Raw genomic sequence first — 20,179 nt, forward strand, 5'->3', positions numbered from 1 at the left:
GGTTATCATAAATCCATTGTATCTTGTCTTCCAGAAATTATGAAAATCTGTGAATGATCAATAAAATATTTACAATAAAAAAGCTCTTATTTTGTAATCGATATATACAAATCAAAGTGCCTAAAAGAAACGCGAAAGACATCTACCGCGTGTCCTCGGCATACGTGCAACTTTTTTATTCGACTCTTTTTTTTAACAACTAGGTAAATATAGTGGATATATTTTTTTCATGATAAAATTTTAATATTGCGAATAAAAAATAACATGAAATATTTCCCATATCACAAATAACATAAAAACTATCACAAAGCATTCCACAATATAAAAACAAATATTACATAAAAACAAACTTTCCAGAAAAAGTACACAAAAAATCACAGATTGCATGAAAAAAAATTATTTCACAAATATTCAAGAAAATTTTATTCTAAAAATTGCCAATTTACTTCTTCATTAATATTTGTTGTCGATTTTCTGCTTTGCTTTGCTCAATAGCTGAGCGATGATTACAGAGGAATGATTTGACATAACGATCCGGATCAAATTGAAGCAAAGGTTTTCCATTTAGATGTATGGTTATCATAATCTGCAACGTGTTTAATTGTCAACATTATTCATTCATTCACTCAATAGTATTCATTACACTGAAAACTCGCTCAGCTTCAGCACTGTTAATGGCAGTGGTTTCAAAGATATTTCTGGCTTTCTTAATTGAAAAGGGAATTTCACTCGAATTTAAAGATAAGCTGTCTTCGACAAATTCTCTAAAATCATTAATTTTTATTTCATATTTTATCAGAAAACTTAAATTTCTTATTCGGTTTTCACTGTCTTGCCACCGAGACGAAAGTTTTTTCAAATTCATGATTTCGGGTGGCATATGTTTAAAAAATTTTTCAATGGTATCGTTATTTGCTTTATTTAATTTAAAATCACCCTGTTCCATTAATAAGTTATCCTTTAAGGATAAAACAATGCATTTAATAACTTGTCACAATGTAATTTTTTACTTTCAATTTTGATTCCTTCCAATTGTTTCCACCTCAACATGCTCTCAATTTTAGCTTCATAATTTCCTTCAGAATTTTTCAAATTAGCAATAACATTGATAGTTCGAAGAATTAATTTATATGCTTTTACCATTGTGATTCTGTAAAGCTTCTGAAAGGTAAGAGAGCTCTTGCAGGATGTTGACCATTAGTGCTAAATGGTTAAGAAATTCCAAATTTAAAAGTCGATTTAATAATCCCGAATATTTAACTTCTGATTCAAAATGTTTGCACAAAGCAGGATGATTCCTCCAACCCACAATTACCGTCTGCCAGCTAAAAGCTGCCCGTCGTGGCCCGAACACACGACCGATCTTTATAGTTTCCACATCAAGTTCTTTAGTAATCATCCTTAATTCGTACTAGTTTTTTGGAGATTGGTGATGGTTTTTTTTTTTTTATTTTTTTTAATTATTGCCTGTATGCCATTATATTATAGAACATTTTCTACACAGTAAAAGGCTTGACAAAGTTTCAAAATCTGCCAACATTTCATCTTCGTAAAGTTTATATAATATCTCAGTTGCCTCAATTCCCCCCCCACCTTCTCTACATTACTCTCCCACTAGTTCTTTGAATACTGTGCAAAATATCTAAATCACACGGATATTCAGCTACTGTGACCATGTAAACATAGACAGGAGACATTTACTGGAAGGCAAGGATCACTCACTTCTCCCAAAAACATATGACTTCTTGTAGGAGTAAAGGGGAACCACAACACAGGTTAACCAGAGGCTATAATCCATGTCGAGAATCTTCTTAATCCTCTGACTGGCTATGGAAAGCGTATTGACTAGCACGACTTCTCGTTATATGACTGCATAGGTTTTATGGACACCACTAACATTGTGAAACGGTAATCTCTTTCACCCTTAATTCGCACTTTCTAATTACCTAAATTGCCTCAAGGCCAGAGGTGAGAACAATGCATACACAGTTGTCTCTCCTAATCCGTTTGTTACATGAAAATTTTCTTCGTTCAACGGAAACTATTTTAAATGTAATTACCAAGGGGAATCAAAAAAATTCGCTATAAAGAAGTTCGTTAAACAGAGGTCCGACTGTAATTAAATCAAAAAATTAAAATGCTGGGAATGGGGCCGCGCTCACCCCACCTAAGTTTCGGTTCTGGATACTCAATAATTGCATTCAGGATTTCATTTGTAAAATAAATCTCAACAATGGGCTCACAAATTTTCAAAAAAAAAAAAAAATAACAATGGGCTCTCGCGAGCCCACTATAGCTCACCACTGGTTATATGGAGAATCTAGTTGGAACTGCCACACCACCTGATGCTAAGGGATATGAACTAAGAGGCATTACTTTTTCATTCCACCCTTGTAGATTTGGTTACCTGCCATCTTTGTTTTCACACAAAAGTATGAAATAATTGCTATTTAAAACATTTGCATGTAACCAGATTGGTAGTGTAATTATGAACACTTATTAATGACTGAGTTTAAATGAAAAGCAAATGTGATTAAAACAGCGGAACAGTTCCCTCAGCATTGGATTGGAAAGTGTAGACCAGTGGAGCGGCCACCACAGTTCCCTGACTTTGCATCTCTGGACTACATGTTCATTTAAATGGTGTAAATAGCAGAAATATTTAATGCTTCCCTATAATTCCCGACTTAGGAGGATACCATGCATAAGAAGCTAAATTTTGTGAATAATCATTTTTGTTCTCTCTCCCTCTATGCTTCAGATGTTGAATGAAGTTTTTAAGTCAATTTACTTTGAGGTTTTGCAGTTTGTGCCATCAATATTATAAATGAATCAAGTGAAGTAAACATTTTCATTCAATAAATGAAACAATTATGATTTTAAAAAAATGAAATTGCTTTGAAAGTTTTCAGTATTAATTAACTGATATTAATAAATAATGTTATAAATAAATGAGCACCATAAATTAAATGACAGAATACTTTAACTCGGTTGATTACTCACATTGTGTTAGAACAAGACAAAAAATTCCGAATGAATGCTATTTTAGATGAGAGTGCTTTTGCATGTGATCAGAAGTCCAATATTATTTGAAGATTTACAAATACTACAATCAGAAACAGGTTGCCAGCTAAAAGACCTTCCGCAGAAAACTACATGTAAATGGAGAAATCTTAATATCCATTCCTGAAAATGACTAACTTAGCCATGAGGTTAAAAAAAAAAAAAAAAAAAAGCAAATAATAAGAGTACTTCATGCAAATAAAGGAAGTGTTTGACACACTTCCTTCAAAGTTGCAGCTGAGGGTGTCACATGTTCTCTCTGATATACCAAGCTGTGCTTGCTACCTGGGAGTCTAAAATCTCTACCACATTCTGTCAAATTCATCTGTTGCCTGAATCTTTCTCTCAACTCCACTGATCACTTAGAATTCTTCCTCCACTCCATCTTTCCTTGGTGATTTTAATGTTTGCAACTCCGGCTGGTCGAGATCCTGAGGCTTTTGCAATTACTAATGACCTAACACAGATTGTTCATTTACCTACCAGAATACCAGACAATCCTAACCACACAGCCAACACACTTGATCTTTTTCTCACAAACAACTCTTCTAAGTACACAGTTGAGGTGAGTGGTCCTCTAGGCACCTCAGATCACAACTTGGTGATGGTCTCTTCTCGAATGGACGCTTTCTCTCATGGCCATTCTCAACCTCTTGTTGTTTGACATTACAAGAATGCAAAATGGGATGATCTGTGAAATTTCTTCATTTCCTTGGTCGGGTTACTGTTTCAAAAATTTTGGTGTCAGTGTTTGCTCAGATTGTGTCAGTGATATTGTTCTTGGGGGATGGAATCCTTTATGTAAACCTTGGATTTCCTATAACTGTGCTAAGAGAAGAATGTTGCATATCTGTTCAAGAGAAGAATGTTGCATATCATAATTGCTTGTTTCCAAATCTTCAGTTTCATTTTCTACCTACACCAAGGCTCACAACAATTGCAAAGCAGTTATTAATCAACCGAAACTAGATTTAGAACACGCTAAGAGTAGAAAACTTGCTTCTTGTCCAACTGGTAGCCGGGCATTCTGATCTCTTGCCAAAGCTATTGGCTGCAACATTTGCCCATCTATGTTCCCATCTATGTCTAAACCAGATGGTTCTATTGCCACTTCAGCCAAGGATAAAGCTGATATGCTAGCAGCCTGTTTTTTTTTTTTTTTTTCCCAACTCATGTATTAATGATCTTGGTAAACCACCTCCCACCTTTCCCAGTATGCTCCATTCAGTGTCCCCTGTGGTCTTCCGTCAAAAGGACGTCAGAAGGAATTTGAACAATCTTGATGCTAAGGAAGCTGCAGGTCCTGGTGGTATTTCTACACTTGTTTTCAAAACCTGTGCTGAAATGAACTTACTCCTGTTCTGTGTCACCTTTTTTCACTTTCTTATTCCCGAGGTGTTTTTCCTTCTGATTGGAAATTTGCTCATATCCAGATGGTTTCCTAAAATGATTGACAAATCCCTTCCTTCCAATTATCATCCCATTGCAATTACTTTTACTCTTTCTAAAGTAATGAAGAAATCAATTAACCGCCAACTCTTAAACTATCTAGAAACTTTCCATACAATCAATGATTGCCAGTATGGATTCTGTCAGTGTTGATCCACTGGTGATATTCTGGCTTATGTTACCCATTTATGGACAAATTCAATGAAAAAGTTGGGTGAAACACAAGTAGTTGCTCTTGACATCTCCAAGGCTTTCATTCGTGTTTGCCATAAAGGTCTTCTAAATAAGCTTCCAGCATATGGTTTTCCTACTGGTTTTTTGTAATTGGGTATCCAGTTTTCTCTTTGACCACTAACTCTTTTCCTCTTGTACATTAATGACCTTCTTTCATTGACTGGAAATCCTGTCCATAGTTTTGCTGATGATAGCACATTGCATTCCACTTTCTAGTTAGAGAAATCTTGCCTTACTTAAACAGCTTCAACTTCTCGAATATCCACTACAATTTCCTTAAATGCCGATCCAGAGTAATCTTCAAGTGTGTCAAAGATAACTTAGTCGATTTCAATCCTTCTAAAACTCAGTCGTGTTTTATATCTCGCAAAAAGGATTCTTCTGCTTCTATGCTTATCTTCAATGACTCTCGGGTTTCTGGGAAAATGACATATCTCTATTGAGGATTACCCTCACGTCTAATCTCTCTTGGCATAAGCGCATTACAAATATTGCTTCCTCTGCATCTAAAAAACTGGGATTTTTTTTTTCTCTTTCGCTTCTATCTCAGTGTTACTTTTCTTCCAAGCAACTGTTCACGCTGTACAAATCGCAGATCCTCCCCGCCATGGAATACTGTTCTCTGATCTGGAGCAGTGCCTCCAAAACCTCTCTCAGGCTTCTTCTAATCAGAAGTGGTCAGTTAGGTTAATTAATGACTCGTCTATAACAGAGTCTCTTCACTCTCTGTCTCATAGATGTTCTATTTCTGCTGCATGCCTTTTCTATAGATACTTCCATGGCCATTGTTCTTCTGAATTGTTTTCTATAATTCCTGTTCTCTCTTTCAAAGCAATCCAAACACGTGCCGTTACCGCTCAACATCCTTTTACTGTCCCCCTTCAAACTCACAGAACCAACTTTTGTTCTTCCTCATTTATTCATTCAACTTCCGTTTTCTGGAACAACCTTCCCTCATACGTATTTTCTGATGATTCTAATCTACAGAAGTTCAAGTCTAATGTCAACAAATATCTTCTTTCATCCTCTCAACCTCCTACCCATGCACATTACAGCACTCCCTGATTAACATAAGGGTTGCATTCCGCGGAACTCTACATAAGTCTGAATTTTCCCCGTGCTTGTGCAGCACTCGCAACTGTGCTCGCTGAATTGATTGAATCAAAAAAGAAAGGTTCAATGAACATGTGAATAGAATTATTTATTGTATTTATTCAATTTTTTATCTCATGTGCAGGAAAAATGACAAGTGTGCAATTTAAAAAATTACAAAACTATAAAATTACAAAATAATGAGAGGAGACAGGCATAACATCAGTAAGCTTTACCTCTCAAGCTTCATTGCCAGAATTGACATCTTCAGCTGATAAGTATGCCGCTGCGGAGGTTGAAGACTGGAGATTTAGAAGGGGTCAGTCACTCAACCAACCTTACGAAAGAACATATTAATGGATGACTGGACGATGGCTTTTTTCTTTTCATTGTACATTTCTTTGTATTTATGAAAGGAACGTCTTTGTCTTTACAATATTTTTCAACCTCGGGAATGAAGCAGCATTTAAACCAATCCTCAAGCATATCATTCACCCCTCTATTAACTTTTAAGAATCATTCGCTGTCAGGATCCATCTTCTCAAACCTCGTCATTGCCAATGCAATTTCACGAAATGCCATTGCCATCTCTCTGGTGATGAAGCATCTCAGCTCCTCATTTGGTTCATCTTGAGCTTCGTCAGCATTTTCTTCTTTCACTATCGCCTGCAAGTTAATAAGTTCTTTGTTAGATAATTCCTTCTCTTCTTCCTCTATTAACTCCTCCACATCTTTGGCAACAACCTCCAACTGAAGTAGCTCTGCAACCTTTACAATCTTATCTGTAGCCTCTTCATATGATTCGTCTTTTTCAAACCCTTTGAAGCATTTTGGCGGTAGAAATATGACTCTCGTTCGAATTGAAATCATCTAGATGCATAGGATGTCCAGGAGCATTATCTAATAGAAACAAAATCTTGAAAGGAACGTCTTTGTTTTTACAATATTTTTCAACCTCGGGAATGAATCAGAATTTTAACCAATCCTCAAAGAGAGATATTGTTATCCATGCTCTCTCTGGTTCAATCGGAAATGCATGGGTAGGGTGGCTTTATTGATGCTCTTAAATGCACAAGGATTTTCAGAATGGTACACAGGCAGTGGTATTAATCTGTAATCTCCCACTGCATTAGCCCCAAGCAAGAGCATGCCTTATCTTTTGAAGCCTTGAAACCTGGCATTGTTTTTTCCTCTTTGGCAATGTATGTTCGATCCGGCATTTTTTTTCTAATACAGTGCAGTCTCGTCGACGTTAAAAATTTGCTTCGTTGAATAGCCGCTTTCATCAATAATTTTTTTCAACACATCACAAAATTTCTCTGCAGCTGCAGAATTGGCACTGGCAACTTCACTGCATACTTTAATGTTTTGTAAGCCAGCACGATGCTTGAACCTATTAAACCACCTGTTGGTTGCAATGAACTTGGCTTGGGGTTTGCCACACTTATCATTATCTTCATAAATACTTGCTTGAATAAATGGCCATTTTGCTTCATAAATCTTGCTTGAATAAATGGCCATTTTGCTTCATAAATCTTGCTTGAATGGCCATTAGATTCAGGGGCACTCGCTTCTGAATCTGATTTTTGTCCATATTATTAATAGCTGTTCCATCTTCGATATAGCATCTGAACACTTTTGGGATCTCTGTTGGTCTTAAGTGCATCGATCCTTTGACATGTTCTTTTATATGCACACTGTCCTTTCAAATAGTATTCACTGTTGAAGCAGCAAGACCTAGTTCCATGCAGTAAATGACAAACTTTGTACTGCTTAATTAATCATCTTCATTTCTAAATCAATTTTGCTTCGTTTCCTAGCACTGCCAGCACTTGCACTTTCCGTTGGTCCCTTTCCCTTCATCATTGTAATAAGTAAATAGGAATGAAGAAAAGTTTCTGAAAATTTGTTTTTTTATATGATTGAAGATTTCAGTATAAGGGAACACATTTCACCATAATGTAAAAACCCACAGGATTCCAGTTATCGGGATTATCGCAAATGCAGTAAGATCGAGTTTACTACCCGTTTATAATAGATTGAAGAGAAGCCCAATAAACCGAAAAGTACAAATTGTTTTTAATGGTTTTTTTTTTTTTTTTTTTGGGTCATGACCTCCAGAAACATGTTTTAGAAAAATATCACAAAGGTGTTCAAAATTGATTCTTATAATGGAAAGATATGATAACAATGAAAATAGTTCAATTTCCATTATAAATATGACCTTTTAGAGAAATAAATAGCTTAGTAATATCGTGAAATTTTCAACATCTAAGAACTTGGAACGAATTGCAAAAAAATATGATATTGGATTCACATTACATATTTTCACAATACTTCCATTTATCCCTGCCAATGCAAAATCTTACATAAAGTCGCATTTCTGTAAGTTGAATATTACATAAGTCGGAGAGTTCCTGTAGTAAGTACTATAGGTTTTGATAGCTCATGTTTTAGGTTGTAAAAAAAAAAAAAAAAAAATCCTATATTCCACAAGAGAAGTAGTTTTGTGTTTGTTTTGAAGCCATTTGTGTGGATTCACTTTGACCTCTTCATCTGATGAGAACTGATGTCATTTTATTGGATAGGAAAAGTGATATTCACTGGGAGCTCAGTTGACTTGAGTATGGAAGGTGAGATAATACTTCAGACTTCATCTTCTTTGTATCTTGTTCACTCTAGAATGGGTGTTGAGGATAGGTGTTATCATGCTGCAAACCATGACGTTTCATTTGAAAATTTTTTATTTAGTTCCATATTACTTGCTTTGGAAGCACATCACAATATTTGTCACTTTCCACTCTTTTTGCTCTCTCCAGGTAATATCCCAGAACCACTCTGTTTTTTATGATCCCAGAATACTGTGAGTAATATTTTCCCAGCTGATACATGGGTATGGACTTCCTTCGGTTGTCGAGGTGAGCCTGTATGGTGCAATTTTGAACTTGTGTTTGCTTTATGGTGTATAATAGTGTGCTCAGAAAATCTGGTTCTTGTGAGTTCTATTTGTTGTTCCTTCAGTTCTGTTATTAAACACAAATCCATTGAGCATACACTTTTGTTGCTAATGATAGTGCCTATTATCATTAGCAACTCGTTGCTAATGATAGCAGGCACTGAACCAATCTTGCACACTGGCAGTTTTTTCAGTCATAATGCAGTAGCTTCCTCGTGAGTTCTGGTGTCATGACACGGTGCATTTGCCTTGATTAAGGAGGACCTCAACACTTCATACTGTTCTTAAACTTATTCTCCTGCTTGTAGGTACTTCATACTGAGCCAACATTCAGTAATCAGATTACTTAATGCAGTAATGTGCCTCAAATCTGTCAGATTTTTTGTCCATTACAGTATCTCCTGCCGTCCTATATCATTACATTGCATAGGGTAAGTACAACCCATTTTTAAGGGGAGTGTACATATAAAAACTATTAGCAATTTAGGTGGAACCTGAATAACAGCATTTGTCTTTGTTGGACATAAGACCAAGCTCTTGAACAGAGTTTTTGGTGTCATTCTTTTGAGGGGGGGGGGGGTGAAGAAAGTTCCCTCTGAGTTTATGTACCTAGTGCAATGATGTACTTCAGATCTTTTATAATTTTTGTATAGAGTTCACCAAGAATTGAATTTCTTCAGAAAAGAGTGGAAAGGTGAATTAGACAGTTTTTATCAATGGTAGACTGCTACAAATTAGAGCTGTGCACAATACATAAGACAGTACAGATAGACATCTGAGTCAACAGAGACTGAAACACTACTGAATAGCAGTGCTTATGAGATTTTTCAACTGAAAATTTTTTCACTTCTTGAACAAACCTGAACAAAACTGTTCCATCTGTTTTAATATCTTGCAACTAGGCCTTAAGGTAATGTGAATTTCCTTAAACATTATTTCTAGCAATTAAAAATGACAAAATATTTAATCAAACAATTCAGCAAATCAAACAAGCACCTGGTTTTGGAAGGAGTCTGTATACGTACAGTCGGTATCAGTATTTAAACATGAACTGTCCTAGTGAATAAAATTTTCAGAAATTCGTTTGTCCCTTTTGTAAGCAAAGTTTAATAAATGTGCTGCATAGCATTTTTGTTCAAATTGTGATATTTTTTATATAATATTTTCTTAAGAATTTCCTTAAACATTATTTCTAGCAATTAAAAATGACAAAATATTTAATCAAACAATTCAGCAAATCAAACAAGCACCTGGTTTTGGAAGGTGTCTGTATACGTACAGTCGGTATCAGTATTTAAACATGAACTGTATTAGTGAATAAAATTTTCAGAAATTCGTTTGTCCCCTTTGTAAGCAAAGTTTAATAAATGTGCTGCATAGCATTTTTGTTCAAATTGTGATATTTTTTATATAATATTTTTTTTCTCTAATCATATTATTGTCATATTGCTTTATAGATCTGCATATTCTGTGAGTGTGTGAAATTTGTACATAAATAATTGTGCGTGTGTCATAATAAACAATTTCAGTGAGAAACACGTTCTTCATAAACAAATCAACATTATTTTATTTGTGCTATTAATTTGTATATCTTTATTATCAGATTATTGACATATTAACTTATGCCTCTTTAGGCTAATTTTGAGATGCCATATGTTGTCCGTCTCCATAACAGAACTGAATTGGCAAAGCCACAGCCAATGTTTACCTTTCACCATCCAAATAAAGGTATGTCTTGCAATAAATTGTAGTAGTAGCAAATAAAATTATGAAAAAAAAATAAGCTATAAATTTCTGTGCTGGTTAAAGGAAAACACTAATTTTATGAGAGTATCATTATACCACTTATAAAATAAACAAAAATAGAGGAGGATTACAGAACTTCACACATCAACTTGTGTGCTGTAAGTTGCATTCTGCAGGGCACACTTGAAGTTTAGTACAAAAAATACTTTGTTGGTGATGCATTGGGAAGTGTGGACATATACTGTACTCAATGCATTACCAATTCCATAGCAGAATAACATTTGAGAGTTGCCTTTATGTTCTTATTTCGTGCTTTGTTGTACTGGTAGAAATCATTTTCCAGACTGAAATTATAGGATGCAAAGTAACAGCATGGCTCACCGATTGAATACTGCCCAATATGGAAATTAGGAAGTGCATTTGAATTGTTTGAAATGCACATGGCTTGTACCAAGTTATAGTAAAGCAGAAATTATGCCAAATTTTGATTAATGTTAAGTTTTCTGCTTTAGGCTTCTTATCATGTGTATGAAAGTAATGTGTTATGTATTTGCAGAATTAAATTAAGTACTGTAAAATTAGCATTAATAGAGGCATACGATGCAAGAAAGCAAACTCAGGCAGCATCAGCCAAAAAAAAAAAAAAAAAACACTCCCACTTCACCCCTCCATTCATTCCAAATACCTGTCCAGCTCAGCCTTAAATTTATTTAGGCTATTAATTTCCACAACAAAAGATGGAAGTCTGTTCCACCAATCAACTACCCGCTGGCTAAAGACAAACTTCTGCACATCTATCCTACCACTGTCTTTCTTCAATTTGAATTTATGCCCTCTAAGGTGATTATTCTGGGCAACAAGAAGAATCCTATCAGCATTGAGCATGCTCAAACCTTTATACACCTCGCAGGTGCCTAGTCTCCAAACACTTTAATTTGCAAAACTTAAGCCTTTCTTCGTAAGAGCAACGCTTCGTTCCATTCACTAACCTTGTTGCCCTTCTCTGTACTCGTTCCAACAGCTCTACATCCTTCTTAAAATGAGGCCTCCAGACCTGTATACAGTACTCAATGTGTGGCCTGGCCATTGCCTTATACAAGGGGATAATCACCTCCTTATCCCTGCTAGAAAAATTCCTGTGTATCGTTGACAAGACACCATGAGCTACTCTTGCAGACTGTCTGCACATCTCAGAAAACTTCATGTCTGCCTGCACAGTTACCCCCCAGTTCCTTTCATTCTCTACCACAGTCAGTGTAGTACCACAGAGTTGATACGTTACTGCTTCCCATATGTAGTACTTTACATTTGTCAATGTTAAACTTCATTTGCCACCCCTCAGCCCATCTGCTCTAACTTTTGTAGATCCTGTTGCAGCAGCGTACTGCCATTAGTGTCCTTAACAACCCTGCCGGCCCTCGTACCGTCTGCAAAATTGGACATTAAGCCTGATATACCATCATCAATATCATTTATAAATACAGAAAACAACATTGGACCCAACACTGAACCCTGAGGGACTCCACTAATACCATTAGTCCACAATGAGCAGTGTCCATTGATTACCACTCTGTCTTCTCACACTCAACCATCCCTTTATTCATAGCAGCAGTTTGCCTCCAATGCTACACTGCTCCAATTTGTGCAGCAGTCTTCCATGTGCAACAGTATCAAAAGCCTTTCTAAGATCCAAATATATGATATCAAAGTTATTCCCTGCATCCAGTTCCTTTGTGACCACATCATAGTATCCAATCAAATCGGTCAGTCAAGACTTCCCTTAACAAAACCATGCTGGGTCCGAGCTATAACTGAAGTCTTGTCTAGATGATCCTGCAGTGCTTCTTTAACCAGTGCCTCCATTAATTTCCCTGGAACAGAATTTAAACTAACAGGTCTATAATTACTTGTGTCACCCTTTGATCCTCCTTTGCGAATTGGGGTCACATTTGTACATCTCCAGTCCAAGGAAGCTCTTATAATTATGGCAAAGGGTTTGCTTACTTACTTTGCTGCCTCCTTTAATATAACTGGATAGGTCCCTTCCACCCCAGGTTCCTTTCTTATGTTTATCTTCAACAATTTCTCCTCCACTTTACTGTCAATTATTAAAAAATGATCTAGCTCACTGTCAGAGTTTAATTTGCCTCTGGCATTCCCCTCCCTGAATAACTCAGATGCAAAATACTCATTTAGTTTGTTAGCCATCTGAACAGGATCATCAACAGTTGAACCATCAATATCCAGTGGACTAATCTAATTCATCCTTTTCCTTCTAGAGTTTACACAGGTAAAGAACTCTTTGCTGTGTTTCTTTGCATCCTTTGCCAAAGATTTCTCATAATCTGCCTTTGCCTGCCTAATCTCCTTTGTGGCTTGGTTACAGACCAGCTTATATCTATCATAGGCTTCCATGTCACTCATTAATTTATATGTATCCCATGCATTTTTCTTCTCTGCCACACGTGTCATTACTTCATCTGACATCCATTTAGGCCTAAACCTTGAACCATATTTCTTAGTTGGTATGTAAGGCCTAGTAGCTTCCAAGATTAATTCTTTGAATGCTTCCTATTTTGAATTTGCTGTTGGTAACATCATCAGTTGGTCCCACCATATAGCGTTTAAATACTGTCTCAGACCTCCGTAGTCACCTTTACGAAAGCAAAAACCCTTCCCTTTACTCCTGATGGTAGTTACCTCTTTGAGTAAATCCCACTTCTGCACACTGTGATCACTACCACCTAGTGGTTCCTTTATCTGCAGATTCTTAATGCATGAAGAACCACTACTGATAATCAGATCAAGAGTATTACCCTCTGGTTGCCTCCCGAACATGCTTATGTAGAAAACAATCGTCCAATAAATCCACAAAAGCCTTGCTAGTGTGTGAGTGACCAACCCACAAATTCCAGTCAATATCTGGGAAATTAAAATCCCCAATTATAAGACTCTCTGATTTACTGGCCCACTCTATTTCCCTGTACAGTTTCTTATTATACTCATCAGAGTCATTAGGCCTATAACACACTCCTACTCTCAATTTTGATCTCCCAGTGCTTATGTAACACCAAACTGACTCGACACTGCCCTGTCCAGTGATGTCGACTGACTTCATTTCCTTGGATTTTATCTGTTTCTTAACTAATAGCATAGCCCCTCCTCCCTTCAAGGCGCCTCCATAGCCAGGTGGGAAGGAGCAGCAGTGCATAGCACATTCTTCTTGATTAGACCGGGGTTCGAGCCCGTCACCACCAAATACAGAGGATGTGGAAAGGTCAGGGAATGACCACCGCATATCCCGGAGCAATATGGCCTTAGTTGCTAATGCTCCTAAAAAAACCAAATAACTAACCTCCCTTCGTATCCTGTCTATCCTTCCTGTACACATTGTACTCCCCAAATTCCAGTTCTACATTCCTTCTATACCTGTGTGACACCACGTCTCTGATATCCGAACAATATCTGCCTTTGATGTTTTGATCAACACCTCAATTTCATCAAATTTATTTACCAAACTCCTAGCATTTGTGTACATGCAATTATACATGCACCTGCTCCTATTCGCCGACCGGGCTAGCCGAGTGGGTAAAGTACCTGCCCGGCAACCCAAAGGTCGCGGGTTCGATTCCCGCCTCGGGCTTGGATCAAAGTACTGCAAAAAACCTTGGGAGGTGCAATATGGCCACCGAAGCCGATGCGCCAACTACCAAATCAATCAACCTGCTCCTATTCTTTGCTACCCTGACACAATCCATGTGTTTATTTGTACTGCAATGACCCCCAGCAGTCTCTGAAATACCCTGGGTCTTGTTTTCCAGGCTCCTGCTCATTCCAATAGAACCAGTGCAAGAATCACTTTCACCTCTGCCAACGGCTACTGTTAATCTATTAGTCCGTGTATCCTCCCCAAGCTAGCAGTTTTCCGACCCACCTAACACTGCCTCGATAGCGTCGGAAAATATTCTTGCACCCTTTCTATTTAAGTTTATCCCATCCCTGTAGAAACAGTCTCTCCGTTAACAAGCACAGACCAGGCTAAGGAAAATTCTACCCCTTGAGCCTTGCACAATCTCTCCAGGGCTGAATTTATTGACAAGGCTCTCGGCATATACTCCCTCCTATCGTGTCTTTCAAATTCAATCCTAATTCACGGCTTTTTTTCAACAGTGACCTGTACTTGCTAAGTAATTCTGCTGGTCTCCTACTCTTAATATCATTAGTGCCAACGTGTACAACAATATCACATTTTGTGCCGTTAAAAGATGATATCTGCTCTCTGCAGCATCATCAACCTTTGCCCCTGGCAGACATACCCTGGTCCTGTTCCACCTATCCTTTTTTCACAATATATTCCCCATTTCTCTGACAATAGAGTCACCGACAACTACTAGTTCCTGTGGGACTGGCGCATTCTGCCTTGGAGGTTGTCGCTGTGTTGCATGATGATGAAGTGCAGGCTCTGGCGTTGATGTCAGCAGCTGAGAGATTGATGGGCTCTTCAATTTAGATCTTTTGAGGACATCCACCCTATCCTTCAAGCTCTCATATAGGCATATGAAATCTTGTATTTTATCATATATACAGCTTGTATCATATATTTTCATTATAGGCCCATAACAATGCTGAGTTTTTGCCTGATTTCCTCACAGTCCTTACATCACACGTGCACACACACAGAGACATTCTCCTTGGCAATATCATGTCCCGTACCTGATTGTCCACAAACATTAAACAAGCAGTTCATTTTAAAAGGCTGTGATTCAGAGGGAAATTGCCTCTCCCCCCCCTTCTCTCCTGAGTGACAGCACTCCCATTATATCCCAATGCAGTTATAACACAATATATATTTTATTTTTTTTTTTTTTTTTTATTTAAGATGTTAGTTATAGTGGTAGCATCTAATGGTGTAGTTATAATCAAAATTTAGCAGGTTATAGTGTATACCGTGAAACCAACCGGTATGACATAACGGCCCAAGAAACATAAGAACCTATGTAAGCGCCTACGGCAACCTGGAAAAAAATATATATATGCAATATAACATAAGGCAAAACCTTACATATCAAAATTATATTATAAAATAAAATTATATTAATTATAGGTATATGGATACATTGAAAGGGACTTTTTCGAGGGCTAACCCTCTCAATGTATCAACCATAATCAACAGGCTATCCGTTTCTGTAGCCATCGTCCAGCTTAACGGAGTCCAGAATATAGCTATGTAGTATGAGATAGCAATATCAAATGAAGGTAATGTAGTATTAGATCACAAAACCAAAATATATTACGGTTAACTAAAATTAATATATCCCAATTTAGTTGTTAGCTGGCTAGATGACTGTTAGCCCGACGGATAGCTAATTTACAAAAAAATAATAATACATAGCTAATGTAGAATTATATAGAAAGAGATCCATCCTTTGTTAAACATATACATATGTGGTATATTATATATCGTATAGGTAGCATTAGTATTAGTAGCATACGCTAAAAGTAACAAGAAGCAATAGTAGCATAAGCTAAAGAAGGCGAACGGAAGTAGAGTAAAGTATAGATATAGTACCTAAATCCCCCTCGAATTACTCTAATAGTTCATGAGGTATGAAAAGTATTATTACAGTAAAAGGTAAAAAGAATAGAAAAGGTGAAGCGTAATTTTACTTAGGATAAGTAAAATTAACTACATAACTTAGGTATGTAGGTAATACATAAGGCTATTTTGATAGCTATTAACAAAAGGCACAATAACCTTAACCCACATCTTATTATGGATAAAATCTTGAGCCACACTTATACAGCATAGAATATGTAGATGTATTTCGTTTAAGTTACTGTTGGCATAGGTAGCTTTTGTTGGACATGTATATATGTACATAGTAGGCACTGCCCATGGAGTAAGGTATATATAGCTTACACTCATTGAAAAAGTTGTACCTATATTTACTCTATGGGTAGGAACCAATTCTATTATCCTCTACGAAGTCTCCTAGAACTATCTATTTGTTGACATTACTATATGCTAGTTCCATATTTATATACAAAATTGCAGAGGGCACTATAGATTTTAGAATTAATTTTGGCTATTCAGTGACATTAACTACAGTTACTAGGGGGTGCTTCGATCGGTTAGGTACGCATATATGCTACACGTGTGGATTTATTCTGTCTTTCTTACATTTTCTTTGCAGTGGTAAGCATTTTATATATATAAATTTATCGTATACTTATTGACTCTTGTTATATCTAATAACCAGGATCCCTTACTATAAGAGACGGGAAGTTACGCCGACCGGGCTAGCCGAGTGGGTAAAGTACCTGCCTGGCAACCCAAAGGTCGCGGGTTCGATTCCCGCCTCGGGCTTGGATCAAAGTACTGCAAAAACCTTGGGAGGTGCAATATGGCCACAGAAGCCGATGCGCCAACAACTACCAAAAATCAATCAATCAATCAACGGGAAGTTACGCTCCCGGTTTTATCCTAAGTAAAATTACGCTTCACCTTTTCTATTCTTTTTACCTTTTACTGTAATAATTCTACTTTTCATACATCATGAACTATTAGAGTAATTCGAGGGGGATTGAGGTACTATATCTATACTTTACTCTACTTCCGTTCGCCTTCTTTAGCTTATGCTACTATTGCTTCTTGTTACTTTTAGCGTATGCTACTAATACGATATATAATATACCACATATGTATATGTTTAACAAAGGATGGATCTCTTTCTATATAATTCTACATTAGCTATGTATTATTATTATTTTTGTAAATTAGCTATCCATCGGGCTAACAGTCATCTTGCCAGCTAACAACTAAATTGGGATATATTAATTTTAGTTAACCGTAATATATTTTGGTTTTGTGATCTAATACTACACTACCTTCATTTGGTATAGCTATCTCATACTACATAGCTATATTCTGGACACCGTTAAGCTGGATGATGACTACAGAAACGGATAGCCTGTTGATTGTGGTTGATACATTGAGAGGGTTAGTCCTCGAAAAAGTCCCTTTCAATGTATCTATATACCTATAATTAACATAATTTTATTTTATAATATAATTTTGATATGTAAGCTTTTGCCTTATGTTATATTGCATATATTTTTTTTTTTTTCAGGTTGCCGTAGGGGCTTACATGGGTTCTTATGTTTCCTGGGCCGTTATATCGTACCGGTTGATTTCTCGGTATACACTATAACCTGCTAAATTTTGATTATAACTACATCATTAGACGCTACCACTATAGCTAACATCTTAAATAATAAAATTATATACAGACTGATGTAATGTTAAATCATATAAGATGGCATTAATCGGATCTGTGTTGGTTTATTTATTGATTAATAATTTTATATACTTTGGAAATATATATATATATATATACATACAGCCAGGCCTCGCATAGCGCGAGTTCGATTAACGCGATTTTCAGTTAACGCTATTTGAAAAATTATACCACTTTTCACTTTACATGATGCACCTTTCCAGTTAACACGTTTTTTTTTTTTTTTTTTTTTATGCAATAGTTTAAAAATTAGATGAAATCTTTCGTATCGCATAGAACCTCAAACAAAAGATTTGAGGTTCTCTGCGATATTTATTTCTCCGGGGCCCAGAGAAGATTGTTGTCGGCTATCGGAAATTGATTGATGAAAAGAGAAAGTCAACACTGTTCAAATATTTCCACAACAGTCATTTCTTCATTGTGTATTTTATGTCAGAGGTTCCCAAAGTTTCTCAGTTCACGGCACTTAGTGTCTCAGTAATTTTTTCAAGGCGCACTCAGACCAAAAGATATACCTAACAGTTCCGTTTAGTAGTTAGGTCCAAACATCTTAATAAGAAATGCTGAAACTGTGAACTACCTCGAGCTAGTAGTTCACACAGTGTCCGTCAACTGTCGAGTATCGCTGTGTTTCCCTCGAAAATTTAAAATATTCCGCAGCGCACAGTTTGGGAACTGCTGTTTTATGCAATAAACATTTAATTCCATAATTATTTTCATTATCTTGTACATTGTATACAGTTAAAGTTATTTAAAAGGTATTTTTAAAATTCTTTATGGACATTCCAGAAGGTCAAGAACCAATTATAATTTTTCATATTGATTATAATATTCAATTAACGTGTTTCTGTTTTGCGCGATGCGCTCGCGGGATGAATTAATCACATTAATCGAGGCCAACCTGTGTATATATATATTTTGGTATAGATTGTTATCTCCGAGTTTCATTATATAACTTCCGTATCAAGTTATGTATTAATTAATAATGTTACATTTGTAAAATCTAAGTCGTTATATGTATTTAGTTAAAAAAGTACAATTAATTGACAATGAAGTTTAACAAGATTAATAAATTTTACTGATTAATTTATAATATTATATACTATACTAAGCTGCGCTATCTAGTACGGGATATAACGTATCATATAACAATGGCGGCAAGTTACAAACGGTAAATCTATGGACATTAAGTATTAATTAACTTTCAAAATCTCGCTATCTGAATTCAGAATAAACCAAGGATCTTGACTAGGTCTATAAGCTACTTATAGAAAATAATTTAATATAACAATTAAGTCAATAAAGCGGCTAAATATAGCTAAAAACGTACCGTTCACCGGAGATGCAAAACTTGTAAAACACCTGGGCACCTCCGTAGCCAGGTGGGAAGGAGCAGCAGTGCGTAGTACACGCTTCTTGATTAGACCGAGGTTCCAGCCCATCACCACCAAATATGGAGGATGCGGAAAGATCAGAGAGTGACCACCAATATGGCCTTAGTTACTAATGCTCCTAAAAACCAAATAACATGTAAAACACATAGATTGGATACCCTTACCAATACTAAATAATAACCTACAGAATCTCTATCAAATTTAAAAATTAAATTAAGTATCGTAACTAGGAATATAAAGCTACTCTAGGAAATAAATTGGTATGCCAATTTAAGTTAATAAAACAAATTTTAAAAAACTTCTCTATTAGCCGGAGCCATAAAAACTTCACCTCCACAAGGCTACTCTCATTCCCATGATGTGCAGTAGTCTTTCAGAAAGTCTACCAAGACCAAGGAATTTATGGTTAATTCCTTGAATGAAGTACTAAATTTTATTTGAAGATATGTTGCAGGAATTTTGACAGGCTAACAAAAGCAAACTTGACTGTTTTATTGAAACAGTTAACAGTTTATTAAAACAATTAACAGCATGTGTGGAGTTGTTTTATTGAAAGCCTGAGTACTTGGTGGTTTGCTGCCAAAATTGAACAATGGTTCATCCCTTTGGGCCAGAGACCAAATGACAAAGTAAAATCTGCTATGAATAATCGGTACCATTTATTTGTTTCACTAATTTGGTATGAGAAAACCAGCGGAGAAATTATTGCAGCCAAAAGAAGGCACTTGGGACTGGTGGAATCCATCTAATTATTTAAAAGAAGCAGCAAAATAGGAAGTTGGACCTTTAGCTATAATCATGAGAGCATCTTTGGATTCGGGGAATCCTTCAAGATTGGTAATGTGCAAATCATCTCTCCGATTCACAAAGGCAGTGTAAAGGGTGAAGTGAATAATTGAAGATGTGCAAGTTTTACATCTGTGCTAGGGGGAAATTATGGAGCCAGT

The 20,179-nt window shown here is 36.3% G+C and overlaps 1 protein-coding gene across 1 annotated transcript in view; it reads left to right on the top strand.

The window, feature by feature from the left end:
* csul (protein arginine N-methyltransferase 5) overlaps window positions 1–20,179 on the top strand; it is a 243,651-nt gene that overhangs the window by 188,641 nt on the left and 34,831 nt on the right. Inside the window, exon 14 of the mRNA XM_090384061.1 lies at window positions 10,429–10,522. Within this exon, the coding sequence (XP_090240187.1) occupies window positions 10,429–10,522 (94 nt within the window). The remainder of the gene's footprint in view (window positions 1–10,428; window positions 10,523–20,179) is intronic.

The sequence above is a fragment of the Mastigoproctus giganteus genome, chromosome 10 (assembly GCF_048544385.1).
Source record: "Mastigoproctus giganteus isolate SK-2022 chromosome 10, ASM4854438v1, whole genome shotgun sequence".
NCBI classification, from domain to species: Eukaryota; Metazoa; Arthropoda; class Arachnida; order Uropygi; family Thelyphonidae; genus Mastigoproctus; species Mastigoproctus giganteus.